Source organism: Adelges cooleyi, unplaced genomic scaffold, assembly GCF_023614345.1.
Source record: "Adelges cooleyi isolate 19-005CV unplaced genomic scaffold, UGA_ACOO_1.1 ACOO_flye_CR_arks_rails_tigmint_CR_PRNA_168, whole genome shotgun sequence".
Classification (NCBI taxonomy): Eukaryota; Metazoa; Arthropoda; class Insecta; order Hemiptera; family Adelgidae; genus Adelges; species Adelges cooleyi.
In genome coordinates this window covers 311,119-329,370 of record NW_026095825.1, presented here as the reverse complement: position 1 = coordinate 329,370, position 18,252 = coordinate 311,119, and the positions used below count along the sequence as shown (strand labels likewise).

General features: G+C 31.6%; 1 protein-coding gene across 1 annotated transcript; it reads right to left on the bottom strand.

The window, feature by feature from the left end:
- Positions 1-7,038: 7,038 nt before the first annotated feature.
- On the bottom strand, positions 7,039-17,394 carry LOC126833027 (uncharacterized). Its single transcript, XM_050564133.1, has 4 exons — positions 17,284-17,394; positions 14,320-14,575; positions 12,687-12,828; positions 7,039-7,985 (listed from the first exon to the last, which is right to left on the bottom strand). Exons 1-4 carry the CDS (start codon positions 17,308-17,310, stop codon positions 7,823-7,825), a joined length of 588 nt encoding a protein of 195 aa, XP_050420090.1. The 5' UTR covers positions 17,311-17,394; the 3' UTR covers positions 7,039-7,822.
- Between the last annotated feature and the right edge of the window lie 858 nt (positions 17,395-18,252).

The following is an 18,252-nucleotide window of genomic DNA, read 5'->3' as shown; positions in this document are numbered from 1 at the left end:
ATGCGATGTTTTACAGGCGATAAGAAATAACCTAAAAAAAAGTAAAACGTGTTAACAATAATTGGCCAATCGTTATTTTATAATTAATTCGTCGAGTGCCAATTAATTTCTTCCGTTTGGTTTAATCCGATTGAAAACAAATTGCCCAGTTAAATATACTTATTTAACACGCTAGCAAGACAAATTTATCCAAATTGTCTGTGCAGCAGCTCGTGTGTAATATATTAGGTTATTCTTCCATGAGATTTGGTTGAATTCAAAATTACCTGTAGTTTTTCTCGAACCAATTACCAATAAACACGAACTGTTGCCGCCGCTTTAGCTTTGATCATGGTTGAAATATTCAGCACATCGTCTCGAATTATTGTTATCTTCAGAAATAAAATGACAGCGAAACGGGATATCAACTTTACAGTATACTTTACTACTATTATATATTATTTTACCGTATACTTATATACTTGATTTTGATTGGCTGCCCGTTGTACTGACATATTTGATTTTATCGTCGAATATTTGACGAAGAAGAGGTATTATATTATGGGCAATAACCTTGTATATTTCAATCATGGCTTTGATTAATAATTCAATATTTAAACTTTTCCAAACGTCAATAATTAATAGTTCGAACAATTGAGTAAGTTTTGAATGTGTTAATTATATAAAAACATTTTATTTTTGTTAATTTCGTTGTAGAGACGAGAAGGTTAGAGTACTAAAATTGTATGCAACGACGTTTTTTCTTTTTTCGTTTGGAACACATTTACTTTTTTCACCTTCAATTATATACTCTGTCTCATGAGAGAACAGTACGTTCAGTTACCGAAACGGGTCACTGCTGTCTGCGCAAACGCACACGAGAGTATTGCGTTTTAGTTTATGCGCAGGACCGTTCTCTCGCGGGGCAGAGTATAGATCACAATTGATTTAATTGTTATCTTAATAACATAAATACAATTTTATTTACTTTTATAAACAATAAATTATAATTTTTTGTATCACACATACTGTCATTTTAATTAATTTGTTATAAATATATATATATATATATATAATATATTTATTCGATTTTATTTTTTGATCTTTTATTCTAGTTATTTTTTTTTATTTCTATAATTATTATTATCGTTTTATAACAACAAATTATTTCGAGTTTATTAAAAATTAATTTTAATAACTAATTTATTAATTATTTAAATTTGTTCAAATAAAAAATAAAATTTTATCAATTATTTGTGCACATAATATGTGCATATTTATTTAAATAATGCCCAAGATTAATACGTATTTTTGTAGTGATTTTTATATTAATTTCCAAGGAATCTTAAGTATTAAGTCTTTGGTGTAGCATTTTTGGACCATTGAATTTATATGTGAAGAAATCAGTCAATAATTCCATGTCTTGGATGTACCAATACATGGTGAACGACACAACGAAGAGAACTCATTTAGAAACCTTACCGTGCCTTTTCAGTTTTACATCAAAGTTTAAATTGAATACGAAATATTTCTGTAATATGTGCTGTAAGGATTTTAATGATTATTAGTATTGATTGACTTTAGATCCGCATTATATCTCTCATTATAACTTCTCTTGATTTTGGTTTTTAACTTAATATGAATACAATTAAAAAGGGTGTGTCTGAATTAATACAGGTATCGTATTAGAGCATACAGCATACAGGATTAGACTTTACTTAGGTATATAGGTCCTATACTTATTAACTATAGGATCTTAACGAAATTGATTAAGTTTCTGGGTTACTGCTAAGTATACAAACATCAATATTTATATTATATTGTTAGTTTGAGAGTTCCTTAGGTAAATAAATATTAATAAATTATTTTTCAACCACAAATTGTGGATATCGAATCGACAAATATTGTCAATAAAAAGGGACTTTAGAGTAAATATACTTATTGCAAAAGTTAAAGGGTATTTAAACAGTTGATTGGTATTTTAAATAGCCGGTTGGTATCTAATAACAACAAACATTCAGTTATGTATTTTATTTATTAAATATAATTTTGTATATGTTAGGGTTTTTAATAATATTAATAATACGATATAAAAATTAAAAACCATATGATAGTAATTAATATTGATAAATATAATATAATTTATTAATATTATGTATTTTGTATGCACTTGGCCATAAACAGAAACCCGATTTGCTAACCGTATACCGTATACCGTTAACCATACATTTGTTAGCAACTGGGTTACCAAATTGGTAGTTTTCTTATAGTAGTTTTTTGGTTTTCGTTTTAATTATGTGATAATAATTATTGTAACAATTAGTAATTTGGGTCCGGACTCCGGTTTGGTGCATCAGAAAAAAACTCAACCGTGACAAACTATTGATATTCGTTGATGTTTGTTTAATTTTTTTCTTTTCTTTTAATCAGCTAAGTTTATTTATTTTATTGAAAAATTAAAGTTAGTTCATAGTATTTTATAATTAAAAAGTTGCGCACACTCTTAAACAACGGATTCAGTTTGGCAAACACCACCGAACTATTGTGGTTTATGGAATCCAATAATACACGACCGCAATCCTGCGGTTTGCAAGTCTTTTTGGCAAACATTTTATCCGGAAAAGAATACTTAAAGACACACTCGAATAACATATATTAATAATAATATTATATTGTATAGCTTTTGACGGTGGAAAACCTAAGAGGCTTTACACGGCGCGCGTGCGGCATGGACATTTATTATTTTCAATTTAAAACACAACTTTTGCACTACTGGTTTTACCTGGGCTTTTTTTTTTCGCTTGTCTTTCAACTTACTCGTGAAACTTTGATCGGTCGCAATAACTACTCGATTGCCGAATATCTATTCAACAAGAACAGTCTCTGAATAACAATAACGTGAAATCGAATTTTCGAGCTAAACTTTTAAGTATTACATATTGTACTCTCGAACAATACATAGTACATGTATAATGAATTAACTCATAGATTCAAATTAAAGTTTTCGGGGTTTTTAATAACCAAAACGCATATACATTTTTTTGGTTCACCTCAAACATTAATTGTATGTTTTGTACAGATTGTATTTTATTTTAATAAAAAAAATAAAAATATTGCTAAAACCGATTCTAGTCGCAGAATTGTTTTTCTAACGTCAATTAATTTCTTAAATCCAAAGTTGTGAAAATACCATTTTAGTTTTTTATTAAAGAATTGTTTTCTATCAAACAAGTTCAGAAATATAACGAATGATTAAAAATAACTTACAAAGTATACTAATAAAGACAATATATGTTTTGTACACAGTAACAACATTATATAAACGGATCACATTCGAGACGTTAACATTTTTATTTTTATTTTTTTTATTTTACATCAGAAATATACAATCTGTACAATGAGCACAATAAGCATATATGATAAAAGTAGAGATAAATTACATGAATACATTTTGATGGAAGAAACCACTCATTAGTGACACTTCTAATGATTTTTTTAAAATTTTTAAACTTATATTTACATTGATGTAATTATGTATTAATATAAATTGATATTATTATATAGAAGATCACGGCACCACTTACGTTTTAAACGTCTGGGTGGGTCTCCAGGTATGGACAAGGTTGAGAGGTTTTTTATAAGGGGATTAGAGTGGGAGAGTAGTTTAATGTGGAATCTTTTATAGTAGGAGATAGCTTCTTCATGGACTGTTTTTAAGTTAAGGTCGTTATGGAGTGTATAGTTAGAGATATAAGGAGGTGCATTGATTAATTTTCTTAAGACAATATTTTGAAAGCATTGAATTTTATTGGTATTGGATTTTTTAGCATTGCCCCATAGCTGAAGGCCGTAAGTCCATATGGTTTTTAAAAGGGTTTTATAAATAAGAAGTTTTGTATTAATATCTGTAAATTTATTGTTTACGGTTAATGATTTGAGTAACCGCAGACGGCTATTTAGAGACAAACGTTTAATTTTAATGTGCTGAGCCCATGTGAGTCGTTTATCTAGTGTGAGACCGAGATACTTGACAGAGGAAGAGGAGGGGATTTGTACTCCGTATAGGGAGACACCAGGACAAGGGAGAAGTCTTAGAGTAAAGGTAGTGTGAACTGATTTTGATTGATTAATTTTAAAACGCCATTTTGTGTACCAGTCTTCCATTAAATGAAGATGATTTTGCAAATTAACGGATGCAATCCGAGGGTCAGAGTTATAGGACAAAATGGCTTTGTCATCAGCATAATCTGCAACAATTGTGTTAGGAGTTGTGGGTTGGTCTGAGGTATAGATATTGAATAGGACTGGAGATAGAGTACCTTCTTGTGGAACTCCCGCTTTTATAGAGGCTATATCAGATACTGAAGAACCATGACGGATTTGGAAAAAACGATCTGTTAAATAAGATTTGAAAAACAGGTAATAAGTGGGATGCAAAATTTTTTTTAATTTGACGTTAACATCGAGTGAAAATTAGTATTGATGACTTAGGTATGCGACATATTTGCTATGCGATAGGTACCAAGGAACCTAAACGGATTTAGTTTTTGTCGGTTTTTTAAATAATTTTTTGAAAATTATTACTAGTCGAACGCCCGGTGTGTTCTTATAGCACGTCTTATACCAATATAGTATTCAGTAATTCCTTAAAAACAAATGTGATCCGTGAGCTTTTTTTTGCTGATTTTACTCAGTATAGCAAGTGTACAATATTACAACGCCATGAATGTTTTTATTCATAGGAGAGGCTTAAGGCAAACGGTCCCAAGAGTCTGTGTTTAGAGACATAGAGTTAATATGAACGATTATTAATTTATAGTTTTTTTTTCGCTGGGGAGTAGTTATACAACCGTAAACTGATGCGTTACTGATGTCCGTCGGTATTACACATAATTTGATCATTCGGCATACTTGAACAGAACTAAAAGAGAGATGCACTTGAATTGTCGTAATTATTTACCGCTCGGCGGCGGCAATCGATAGCGAATAATAATAACAAAGGAGAATAATAACTAAGCACCGAGACCTAATGTTTTTTTTTTTTTTTTTTATCAAACTGAAATAATACCGCTCGTGAATGTTGTCTGACATTATAAATTTAATATAACATGGAGTGCCTGACGTTGTTGAGCCTCGCCGTAAAAGATCATAATATTATTCTGGGCAAAACGGAAAAAGGTACGGGAAAAAAAATCGACAGCTAAATTATTCGACTGGAATAATATGTATTTATAACGTGTGTGCACATAGTTGTAATTTTTTACGATCCCGCTTTTGGTATCGTCATCAAAATACATATGTCTTCACGTCTCCGTCGATTCGGCCGCTTTTATATTTTACGACCAAAACGCACTACGAGAGCGCTTCAGGTTTGAATATAAACCATAAACAGTCAGTTTGATCGGTGATGGTGCAGCGGTATTTCAAAAAAAAAAACGTGTTACTTATAGTGAATCAATGGTTAAAAAAAAAAGACACTTTATTTACAAAATGCATTGGCTACACAGATAGAGGCATATAAAACATATTTCTCAATTTCTGAGATTTGTATATGGTTATAACGATTATTTGGATTTGCTAATATTTACTAAAGTTAGTGTTTGTAATACAAAAAAAAAAAAAACGGATAATCCTGTTCAATTGAATCCGGATAATACGAAAAGTATTATTATACTTGTAAGTTAACATGTTGTTGACGACATTACTTCATAAATATCATAGTCATCTACCACTGAGCTATTTGAAATACTATGTGTAATAGGAACCAAACATAACGGATAGGTAGATACATAATTAATTTATAAATAAAAAAGTACGTTGAAAGTTCCTTAGAATTCTAAAAGACATTGAACAAGCTGTACTCTATCACCGATATTAGATATTTAATCTATACATAAATTTTCCGACAGCTCGTTCTGCGCGAAAAAAGAAGAACGCCTTCAAAGTATAATAAACAAAATACTACAGCACAAGTATGAAAAAATGCATCTAAATAAAAATAGACGAGTTAAACAAACCCGTTTGAACATTAGTAAGGGTAATGCTTGTATAGAACATTTCAGTTATTTCAGAATGAAACTTACAAAAGATGGTCACAGTGAACCACCAGGCATATTTCCTAATCGCTAATAATATAATTTAAGATACAAGGAGATAGTCTTAAAAGTATATGCAGGAAGTGTGGTTTTACACAGATGTGTAGCTTGGACAATAGGTGTTGTGGAAAACAAAATTAGTGACATTTGAAATGTGGTATTATCGCAAAATGCTAAAGATACAACGAAGTCAGAGCTTTACAAACGAAGAAGCATTGACCATTGAATTAAGAAAGAAACTCTATAAGAAATTATCATGTGGATGGCCAAGGATGGAGTTCAGGATAGGAATTTTGAAAAATGTGTAGATAGACATCGGGATTTAAAGTAGCGAACTACAACAGAAAGACATAGTAACTGCAGCAAATCAATCAAAAGATTGGCAGTAAAATCAAGAACTACTTACATGCAATCTAATTACATTTTAAAGCTTGAGACCTAAACTCTTAAGTACACTTAAGCGCGTACAAAGAAATAACATAAAATGTAGGTTTTTCACTTCGAAGTACATCAATTGATTTACTTTCGTACTGACGTAAGTCAAACAAGGTCGTTTTCTTTGAAAATGCTCGTTGAACTCATTTTATTAACTTTTAACAACAAACAACTAAAATTAAACCAACAAGAACAAAGTAAACAACATACAAAAAAAAATCATTGGGAATATGATGTATTAATATAACGGTCAAACGTAATTAATTTCAATAAAATGCTAAAGAATAAGTCGTTTCACTTCTTATATACTGTAATTTGTGTCTTACGGCAAAATTACTTTACACAAAAATTAATACATTTCGTCAAAAGTAAATTGAAAAGTATTGATCAATAATTTATTTGATTCGTCTGTTATCAAATGGCATATAAAATAATTGTTCATTCGGGTTTGGAATAATACGATTTTTCTTTTGATTTCAACGAACTCATTGTTTTGCTTTAATTTAGTTGACTGAAAAATACTGTGTTTTTTTTTTAAACCTAAAACGTGTACACGCTATTAGAACGTGGTTCTGGCCTGCGCTAATCAACTAATTACTGAATAACAGTGATTTTTTTTTTCCTGTTTACGTTGTTATTGAGATTGATCTAGTTTAAATTGAAGTTTGATTAGGTATGTAGTGTAACGGTTTATGGATTCTGCCGCAAAACGGAAAACTTAGTAACAAGTTGATTTAATCCAAAATCGAGTAATGAGTATTTAAGTAGTATTTTGTACGCTTTAACACGCGGTTTCCATCCAACACATTTTTCTCGACATCATCCATTATTATTGCTTAACATATTGGAAAAAATGTAATGTCTGGCACGAGTCGGTTAGATTAAACTCGTTCAGCTTCTATAATATATATATATAATATGTGAACAGTGATATATGCCACCAGTATATTAAAATACAATAGTTCTACTTGAACTAGCATCAGTAATAGAATAGGTACTTTCATACTACGCATTTTGTGTCAACGTTATAATAAACGATTATTACATTTTTTTACGATTTATCATTATTTTCAATTAATGCGTTCGTATTATTTTACTATAAGTAATTTTTGGCAATAACATTAATACATCTAAATTTACATAATGTTTACCTACTCGATGGCGTTTACATTCAATTACAATTTTTCACAAATAATTATTATTGACAAAATAGAGTATCTTAAAAATTGAGTTAATAAATGGCAATATTTTGCTGTTAAAAAAAAAAAAATTACCACAAAACGATTATCCTATACATTAATACATTTCGCCCACTAGGCTTGACATATGTATTTGTCCAAATTTTGCCAGTTTGACGAATAATCAATTTTCATGTGACCTAAAGTGTTATACCGAAATTGGCCGGCGGCGACGTTTTCGGACGAACCGTATTCGCCGCTACTAGTCTCATAAGTTCTGCTCACCGATTCCGCGTCACTGCAAAAATAAAATATATATATATATATATATATATATATATATATATATATATATAATTGAAAACCGTAAATACCACCACAAGTAATTACAAAACAAATAGGTAACAAGTAAAACCGAGAGTGATTTCCGATCCAATCACTAAGTATCGGTATTTAGTCAAGATGATTGACTTGACTGCGGGATGTAATTGGTATTACACTATTGATATTCTAATACGAAATTTGATTCTGAAATACCAAAATCTAATCTAACATGTGTACACCACTTCTACACGGCTGAACATTGGAAAACATAATATTGTATACTTAGGCGAGTTTAATCCTTCGACGGTTTCGGCGTTCACCGGAGCATAACGTTAAATTATTTATTCGACTGTGCTCGGTCTTGATTTTTTATTGAGTTCATTGTTTTCGAGTGTGTTTACAAATTGGCGGTGTGTAAAATGTGTTTTTCCATTTGGTATTTTGTTTTTTTGTTTTTAACCAAAATGGTGTACAGCCAAGTATACGTATTGTTTCGTTATGTTATTCGGTTAAAAAATATAACGGGTTTTATCAGCTCGTTATGCCTAGGCTATAACGTGCTTAGGGTATACTAGGTAGATTTGATTTATTTTTATTAATACATCCTATATGATATTGAATAAGTAAATCAAATTAAAGTTAAAACTTTTCAAACGTTAGTATCTACTGTCTAGTAAGTAAACGGTATTATTTATCTAGCGCAACCCGTTTAATACAGAGTCTACAGAATCCTATCTATATTATTATTTTTAATAAAACCACTGTATTGGCTAAAAGTTTCAAATAAAATATTTAATATATTGCTTCAATCAAGTAAAAATTATAGTTTGTTTAATGTGTAGTTTTAAAGGCAAGTTTCACAATAAGTCAAATGGCAACCTACATATTTTATTTACCTATTCAATTCAGAATGACGTTATGAAAATAATATTCAATGCGTGCCATGACATTCGAATGTTGACATTTCCATGTTTTGTTCTTGCCTAGAGCTATGTAACCAGCTGTGATGATAAAAACGGTGCGTTCAAGGTAATTTTTTCGTGATACAAATCTAAAGGTTTTCTAATGTAAAATAAAAATAGATAGAGCAATTTAACTTATGAATCGGATAATTCGTACGATCTTGTACATTATTCATATTATAGGAGTTATGTACAGAGTTATTTAAATTTATGCCACATTTTGTATTACAAATTCATGTTGTTTTTAACATACAATTTGGATAACTCTGTATATATTTTCAATAAAAATAATTTTGTACATATGGGTCACACGCCAAATACAAACGAATTAGGAGCACCACCCTACCGTGAAACTTTTTTAAATTTACTCTACATGTCTGTTACGATGAAAAGAATGTTCTCAATTTTTTTGTCGTACAAAGTATTTTTTGTTATTTTCTTTACTCTTTTTTTTTATCGTTTTATCATAGTATCTTTGGCGATAAAAACATTTGAATAAAAATCAGTTTCTTATGTAAAATAATCATAGCTTTCTGAAAAAACATTGTCATGTAAAATTAAGTTTATAATCTAAAAAGCGGGCTTTTCGTGTTGCCCAAAATTTGAGAATTTTTCTAATAACGGGGGGGGGGGGGATTTTTGGAATTTGGATTTGAGTCAATGCGTGGATAGAAGCATGCCTTATCAATGTTTCTCGATCCGTTTTTCGCGAAGATATGGCACATCAAAGTTGACGGTTGAAAACCGGTCCAATTGGTTTTTATTTTTTCCCTACTGTGTAATTACTGTGTTAAACTAGAGACATTAAATATGGTTCTAATAGCGTGGATAACATTTTTGAACATAAAAACAAGCTCGTAGTAAAATATTGTTAAGTGACAAAATAAAAAACATTTTTTTTTGCTAATATATATGAAATTATAAATTGTAATATGTACGAACCAACGCTGACAAACACTAAGCAAATTTAACAAAATAAAACTGTACAAGTAAAGAAACTGGTATAATAAAACTAACTAACATTTTTTCTGCTTAATTCAGCTGGAAAACGCTGCCTTCGTAACATGTAAGGAACTTTGCGAGCAAAATAATTTACTACCTTGATGCGTCACTGATGTGCATGCATTTATTTTTTACTTTGGTCATTTACATAGTTTATGCCATAAAACTTTAAATAGTACTTAAGCAATATCTTTCCGTCGACATTTTGTATTGATTCCAGTGTTTCGGCTATTGTTGGTGTTTAAATTATACAAATTTCGTCTCTACAATTAAGTCTCCAAAGTAATTGTTAAAAATAGCTGACGGCGGCGCCAAAGAAGTTAACAATTTCACTTCGTCGTTTTGCTTTGGAATTGTTTTTTTTTCATTAACAGTCAGAATTGTGACAAACAGTGTAATTTATAGCCAGCACAAACTATCGGAATGGGCCGATTTAATTTTATCCGTCGGAAAAAAATAAGTTGAAACGGAGTTTGATGTGGAAGTTAATTTTTTCCTCTCTTGTTCGCCTTGTGTTATAGCATCTGGGAGGCGGAAATGGAACTGCATCAGGTTTGATCAATGGGCGCGAGAATAATTTATTACTTTTGTAGTCGAGACCAACTCGCTAACGCGTGTATACTTAGTATCAAGAGATATTTATTGAAAGTATAAATATGGACAACTCACAGTTCGGCGTGAACTTTTAACATGAAATAGTAACCTTGCCAATACAGTATAATCCGTGCACGCTACTTTTTATACACTTCCTAAATCGTGTCAAATATTTAAAAATTGTACTTTTTGTTATCATTAGACAAACATACAAAGTAAGTATTGAAAAAAAAAACACGATAATAACACTTATTTGCTTCAAGTCGCTATTCTTATACCTACATCGACATATCCCTTACAAACGTCAGTCGGTCAGTCAAATCATCATTTCTTTTATTCATATCCATTCCACAAACTTCCAAGTCTTTATTTATAAGATCCATTAAGTTTTTTTATATTCGGTCTACATTGTCTATAAATGTCTCTACATTAATATCTTTTGTCCGTTTTAACTATTTCCATTTTCTTCCTTTTCTCTCTACATAATCAACCTATCTTTCTTATTTTCCACTGTTATTGGCATGACTCCTAGCTACTTATGTATGTAGGATAATAGATACTTCGTTTTTTTTCTCTTCGCTCTTAGGTTAGACCAGGAGCTGTATATTAAATAGTATTATTAGACACTGTCAAAACGTTAGTCTGTAGTTTTTGAATTGACGATAATAAGGCACAGTTGCGGTTTTCGGTTTAAGTATATCAGATCAGAGTAACATCAGAGAAGTTCTGAGTAAGTAATTATCTGCACCTAACCTACGTTTTAAAATTAGTTAAAAGTTATCGATAAAAGCTAATTAATTACATTTGTTCAGCCCAAAGAAAATGAATAAAGTTAAGACTTTATCTGTCTCCGTTCAAACACCATACTGTGTGTAAACTTTAAGAAGGTATATAAGTGTTCGCAGACAGTTCTTAGTGTTTTAATCATGGTAATTACAAGAAAATTGAAGTACACAAAGTAAAGAATCAATTAACTAAATAAAGTGCCTAGTGTAAAAAAGTAAAAACCGTTGTAAATACAAAAATAGAATTTACAATAGAAAAAAAAAATGTTTTTGACATGTCAACGTTTCCTACACGATTTCCGAGTACTCGCTTTAAGAGCACTATGGAAAATATTTAATTGACCACCTACGTTATACATTAGGACATAAGGTGTTATTCAAGAGAACATTTAAAATGGTAAGAGCGCAATTATTATTATACTATACTTGTTACGGGTCGGTTCTAGTGTTGGTCGAATGCGTGAAAGGTACTTTCTGGAAAAGCGTTTTGATTAATAGTTTTTCATTATCACCGAGCTTCCTAACCTAACTGCTATTTAATGTGCCGTAACACACATAGTAATCAGCAACCACAGAACTAATTATTATTGGCGGATACGTATTAAGTGTTGGGTTTGGAATTTAAAATAAAAAATAATCAGGTGCAGAAAGGTCAAGGGTGAAGGAACAAAGACATGCGTAGTAGGGGGGGGGTCCTTATTTTGGCTCTAGTGGAATTTTAATCGGTACGCCCTTTTATTTAGTTAAGAATAGATAAAAAATAAGCTACAAAGTATTTCAGGTATATCTATTATATAATAACTCTATAGGCCAAAGATCAAACAAATTTTAAACATCAATTATAATCATTATTTTGTTGGATATCGTTTTATTAGAACCTACATAAAAGTTAAAAAAACGATTTTACTGATAATATAATTTAAACAAAATATAATAAGGTATTAAAAAGTCGCAATAAATATATTTTATAATAATTTCTACTTTTTTAATTGAATGTAAAAATCGAGTGATTCCAACTTATAGTTTTTCTAGTATGAGTTTTCCCTGTAGATCTCAATGTACTTTTTGCATTCTGTGACACTTAGAAAAATGTCAAGTACCAGCCAAATGTTGGTTGTGTAATTCTTGTAAAGTACTTTGAACTAAGTACTATCAGATAGATTGCTCAATTTTTAATTTCGACCTATTTTTTTTATCCATTTTGAACGGAATATAAAATATTTAAGGGCCGTGGGTGTAGGAAATTACTAAAATAATACCACATTGACCGACGGCAAGGCAATTTGTATTTTTTTATTATGATTTTCGGACTAGTCTAGTAGGACTTGTTACCTGTTGTAACGGGAGAACCGTCGTTGTTCCGGTCCGGAGGAAACGTCATACAACAAACAACATTGGCTGGACGTTGCCACGGGATAAAAATGATTGTATTGTTGCTTGCTCGGTGGCGGTTCCCAGTATTCGTACACTTCGGCTGAAAAAAAAGATGGTCATGTTTTATTGAATATAAGCAACACGAGAAAAATTGATTTCGATTCCGATCATTAAGGTGCGGTTCTTTCGGTAGGTTAGAGGGATCAATAGCGGAAATAGCGGTAAATAAAATAAAATGAGATTGTCCAAGTCGGCGTGTCGATAAAAGTAACAAAAGTCAACGAGGAGTGCAACCGGTTTGAGCAAAGAATAAAAAATGAACTCGATTTGGCACTCAAGTTTTTTACAAAAACGTACAGCGTTTGATTACTGAATTATTGGATGCTATAGTTTATTGTCTTATAATTTGTAATCATAAAAAAGAGCTTTTGGGAAAAAGCAAAAAGGGTCGTTGTATCTCGGGCAATACATTACAACACACGCCCAGTTAATCTTTATTTGACCAGGACGATCGGATTACCGTCACTGTCAAATTACTGTTAGCTCAAAAAGAATTCTCAATAAAAAACTGAGTAAACCAATTTCATTAGCAATTGTAGCATTCTTAATCTTGGAACCGGATCGTCTTTGTCTCTCATAACTAGAACTACTACTGTTTTATCATTGCAAGTGTTTTTTTCTTTTAGATAATACTAAAATAATTCAGTAGTTACCAACAACTTATACCTATCAATGACATCTAACTGAAAATATAATATCTCAATCATGCTTAAAAGCCAATGTTTAAGAAATAGCGGATTTTAGACTGTTTAAAGAAAACTTAGGCTAGAACAAAAAAATAAGTTTAACATACCAACTCTAAAAAAAAAAGATTCACTAAATGACAGGTTAAGTTGGTGTATGTAAAAATGTTTTTTTATCTATTATTAATCAATGTAATGTCATTAATATCCACTAAACGTGAATGTTACGCGGAATTACTCATAGCCAAAATCGATAACACGCCCAAAGATGTTTACAAGTCAAAATACTAAATGATTCTAAAGTTCAATTTTCAGTTCAGTCATCAATTAATTGAAAAATTAACAATTTATGCTCAACTTTGCATCCGAGGTCGACCCAAAAAATATAATCGGATTTAGTTGAGAACGATTTGAAAAGAATAGGAGTGCCTGACTGGAGAAATGGAAGAAAATACTGATGGCGTCAAAAACTCTTAGGTATAGAGTACTATAAGTGTGAAGAAAAACTCTTCGGTCTTGACGTTACTATTTTGGTGGCCTTTTGAGAGCCTGGCGTTCGAAAATTAGATAAATCTTTTTTAAAAAAAAATTATACAGGAGAAAAAACTTCAGGGATGTTAATGATTTATCCAGTTTTGTCGTGTAAGCAAACTTAAAGATAGATTTTTGACTGGATTCTACCCCGATTTGAGGTCTGAACGGAATGCCACAGATGGGGGGGGGGGGGAGAACGGTAGAATACGGTTTTCACACAAACGCTCTAGACTCTATCTCCTTTTGGAACGACAGGCCTCAAATATTAAACTGCAATAGGGTTTTCTAAACGTGTATGGGATGTATTCGGTTACTCGAATCGACATCGGGACTCGACGGTTTCGGCGGACACTGGTAATAGTAACGGTCGCTGATGATGTCAGAACGAGCCCTGGCCCGAGCTCGATTTTTGGGACCGGGCACGTACACAAAATCCGACCTGGTCGACTCAGGCCCAGCTGCTGACGACAGCGACACGACTTGGTCGGCAGAGCAGTCCGTCGTGTCGCTCGAGTGTCTCCAAGAGACTTCCCGCAAGTCCAGGTCCCACGGGTCCATGTATTTCCTATGCTGAAAACAGGAACAAAGTTAAGAAATTAAAGTTTTTATAATTAAAAAAAAAAAACAAGTACAACGGAGTCGGAACAATGTGGAGCACGGAGCATTCGAAGGGACCGAAAAGTCACAGGTTCTCGGTAATTATATAACAACCGAAAGTGATAAAATCATTTAGAAATAAACGATTTGATGCAAAACTGTAGATGGTAATCGTGACGTAGTAACTTGTCGAATAGGGTAATAGTAAAAAAAAAAAGTCATTTGACCTACAGTTACCCTCATTGGTTTTGTATATAAACAAAAAAAAAAAACAATTTTTTTGAAAAAGTTTCGGATTCTTTTGGACCTTGTTTTGAAAACGTTTTTCAAATGATATCTATGTATAAGTGTGTGAATATGAATATAATAGAATAGGTAGACGTATTATATTGTAACACCTTATAATAAAGCATAATAATATTGTAATGGAAATAGAGGCGTGTAATCGCCGAATCGATTGCACGTTATACCGAAGAAAAAATAACTGTGTATGCTATTCTTGGCCAGTTATAATAATACACACCTAGGTATATTAAACATATTAGACCATATGGAAATAAATCCAGAGCGAACTGTTGGGCAAAATAGCGCACAGGCTCGCGGAATATTTTAATTATTATTAAACAGCGGACGTTTTATTGCTTGATAAAAAAAAAAATGTTTTATTGAACCGTAAAAATTGCTACTATGTAATAACTGAGCGCTGGCTATAATATCACTAACGTTTTATTACTGATGATTTTTCTTTACTAAATATTTAAAACTGGAAATATACTTGGTTCAATTTTTATAGAACGCCTTAACAACCGTTACAATGTATTTAACGCATGTACGGTATTTTGCATGTAAAAGCGGTCCAAATAGATTACTTAGGTAAAAAGATGTTTCTGGTTGTATAAATCGGCGTGTTATAACAACATCCCCCTAACATTCAAATTTAGTTCTTAAACTTAATTGACAAGACAACTATACACTAGTTCATAGTTAGAAAAAATAAAAAATATATTGGCCTCTAATATTTATATTATGGTTATGATATGTTTTCTTGTGCGTGCCGCATATAAAATTCATAGTCATTTAAAATTATCTTTTAATTTAAAATACCGTTTAATAAATGATCTGGTATTTCAACTACTTAAAGTATTGTATTTCATCAAGATATTTGAATATAATTGTGACTTGTGTGAACAGTTTCTACGTCTTAGTAACACATAAGTAATAGACATTCAGAACAATATTATACAAAAAAATAAAAAAAGTTACACAACAGTTATCGTACGCTCCTAATAAAATTTGATATTTTTATAAATAATACAAAAATCTAAAATTACCTATTTAAATTTATTTGTTTGACACATTTAAAATTAAAATATCAAAAAAAGTCTTAGTTAAATTAAATTGTATTATTATTAAGACTTGCAAACAATTTTTTCTTTTTTTTTTGCGTCTTGACCCAAGATATCTTTTAAACCGCTGAACTGATTTCTTCGTTTAATAACTCTACAGATCAGAAATAGTACCTAAAACGTACTTAATTGGGCCAAAAATTACAATAAGTTCACCCATTCCGCTACAAATTCGAGAAAAATACCCAAAATATTTACAAATTTTTTAGCTTAAAATTACGATGCTCTATATTTTATTTTAAAAATAGTCGAATTAGTTCCAAATTTGTAGGGCATTTTCTTTAAACAAAGTACTACCGATAGGCGATAAACATTGGCAAACCACAAACATATCCTAAGCCTTTCTCTTAGAAGTGTTAGACATGTTTTCATTATTTCACTTTTTCAAGCAAACTTTTAGGGATCTAGGTCTGAAAATTAGACCGAAAGTAGATCAATAATGGAACAATGACATTTACAATTTTCTCAAAAATCTGTAGTCAAACTTTTTTTATCATGGAAAAACGCCCAAAAACGGGAAAAATTAGACGTTGACCATAGTCAATTTCCAAGTTGTGATGCGTAAGTGAATCAACAGCCAACCGGCAATGAACATATTTTCATTATACTATTAATTACGATGCATGGGTAACTACGGAAATTAATTTTAATAGACGATCAACTTTAATCGTATCCACTCTAATATAAAAAATTAATTTTTAAGCACATAATTCAAAGTGATTTTACCACTATCAGTTATAATAATTCCTGTAGATCTGTGACCTCCCCGTCTCAACTACGCCCGGACCCTACTGTACTGATTTTTTTAAAATAGATGCAAATTCTCGCCTATTCATTTATAATTTAGGAATAAGATACGTATAAAATCATTAATTTTAGATAGTATATATTTATAATATTATATTAAACGCAAATTATCAGCCGTCCAATTTAGCTTTTATACAAAATATTACTGACTATTTATTAAGATTAAATTTGTTGTGATTTTTGAGAAAAAATATTTTGTTACATTAACATTTTTTCCGGCCCATCGTGCAACGTACGTGTTGTATCACGAAGTGAAATTATAGATGCATTACGATATTCTATCTACGAATTCATCTCGTATCAATGTATGTATCTGCCCGTCTTTGCCTATGACTGATGTAAAAATGTAATACAGCCAGCTCAAAACTACAGTATTTTTAAATGCGGACATCGCGAATGGAAGGCGCAGCGGACTTTGTGTTAAATTTTGAAACCATTAGTATGCATTGATTTTTGATTTCAACTTACCGTGATGCTGAACGAAGAATCGGACATGATGATGACTGCAGCGGGTTTAACGTGTTCGAATGTGAGCACGTGAAGCGGTTACAGGTACTGTTGTCGGTTGTGCGAGGCACGGTGCGCAAAAAGGCGCATAGGTACATACTTTCTTCTTTCGACACTGACTTCACGGTGTTAATGTGACCACCGTGGAAAATCGTCAGCGGATGGATACAACATAATTGGAAATGGATGAAATTCCGCCGTGTATATTTTTCTCCGGTTCTCGGTGTACCTACACGCTCTTACAAAATCCATAGAGAAACGCGAGTTACCGCAATAGTAGTCTAACGCTGACGGTCATCGCCGGACGTTTTGAAAAGATAAAACTAAAAAAGACGGCGTGCAATATTTTTCACACGTCCGTTGACCAGATTAAAAAAAAAAAAAAAAAAAAAAAAAAATAGACAGCATAGTGGAGCAAATAGCAATCCACGAGCATATGGTAAGTTGGAAACGTCTCACGGTCATATGTGGGTGTTTTTTGCAGTACACTATATAGCGAAAAAGGTTTTTTTATTGGTACCCGGACGGAGACCAAGTTAACAGCGAAAAGTCTGCGTGGTCGGCTTGTGAAGCTGTCGAAATAGTGGTCGGGGAGTTAACCGAGTCCAAAAAGTGTGAGGTGTACAATCCAGAAAAATGCAAACCCTAAGTTAGGATCCTTAACGATCAGATCAGACGAATTATCAAGCGGGGAGGGACAGTCATTTTTTTTTGGCAGTAGACTGTGAGATATAACAAGCGGAGGTTTTGAACAGAAAACAAATATTTTTTTTTTTACGTTGAGAAAACCAATGCTTTGAATCAAACGAATTTACGACCGAGTTAAAACAAATATAATTTGAAATTAACTAATGATGTTTTAGGTTCAACCCGGCAACTGTGAAATATCAAAAGGTTTGAAAAAGCGTTTCAAGCAAACCAGTATATTAT

Bases quoted from the DNA above. Each gene is read 5' to 3' on its own strand.
- LOC126833027 (XM_050564133.1), bottom strand. From the start codon at position 17,310: ATGTCCGATTCTTCGTTCAGCATCACG. The intron at 14,576-17,283 runs GTAAGTTGAAAT...TCCTGTTTTCAG, and splicing joins ATTCTTCGTTCAGCATCACG to CATAGGAAATACATGGACCC. The intron at 7,986-12,686 runs GTAACAAGTCCT...TTATTTTTGCAG, and splicing joins CGGTTCTCCCGTTACAACAG to TGACGCGGAATCGGTGAGCA.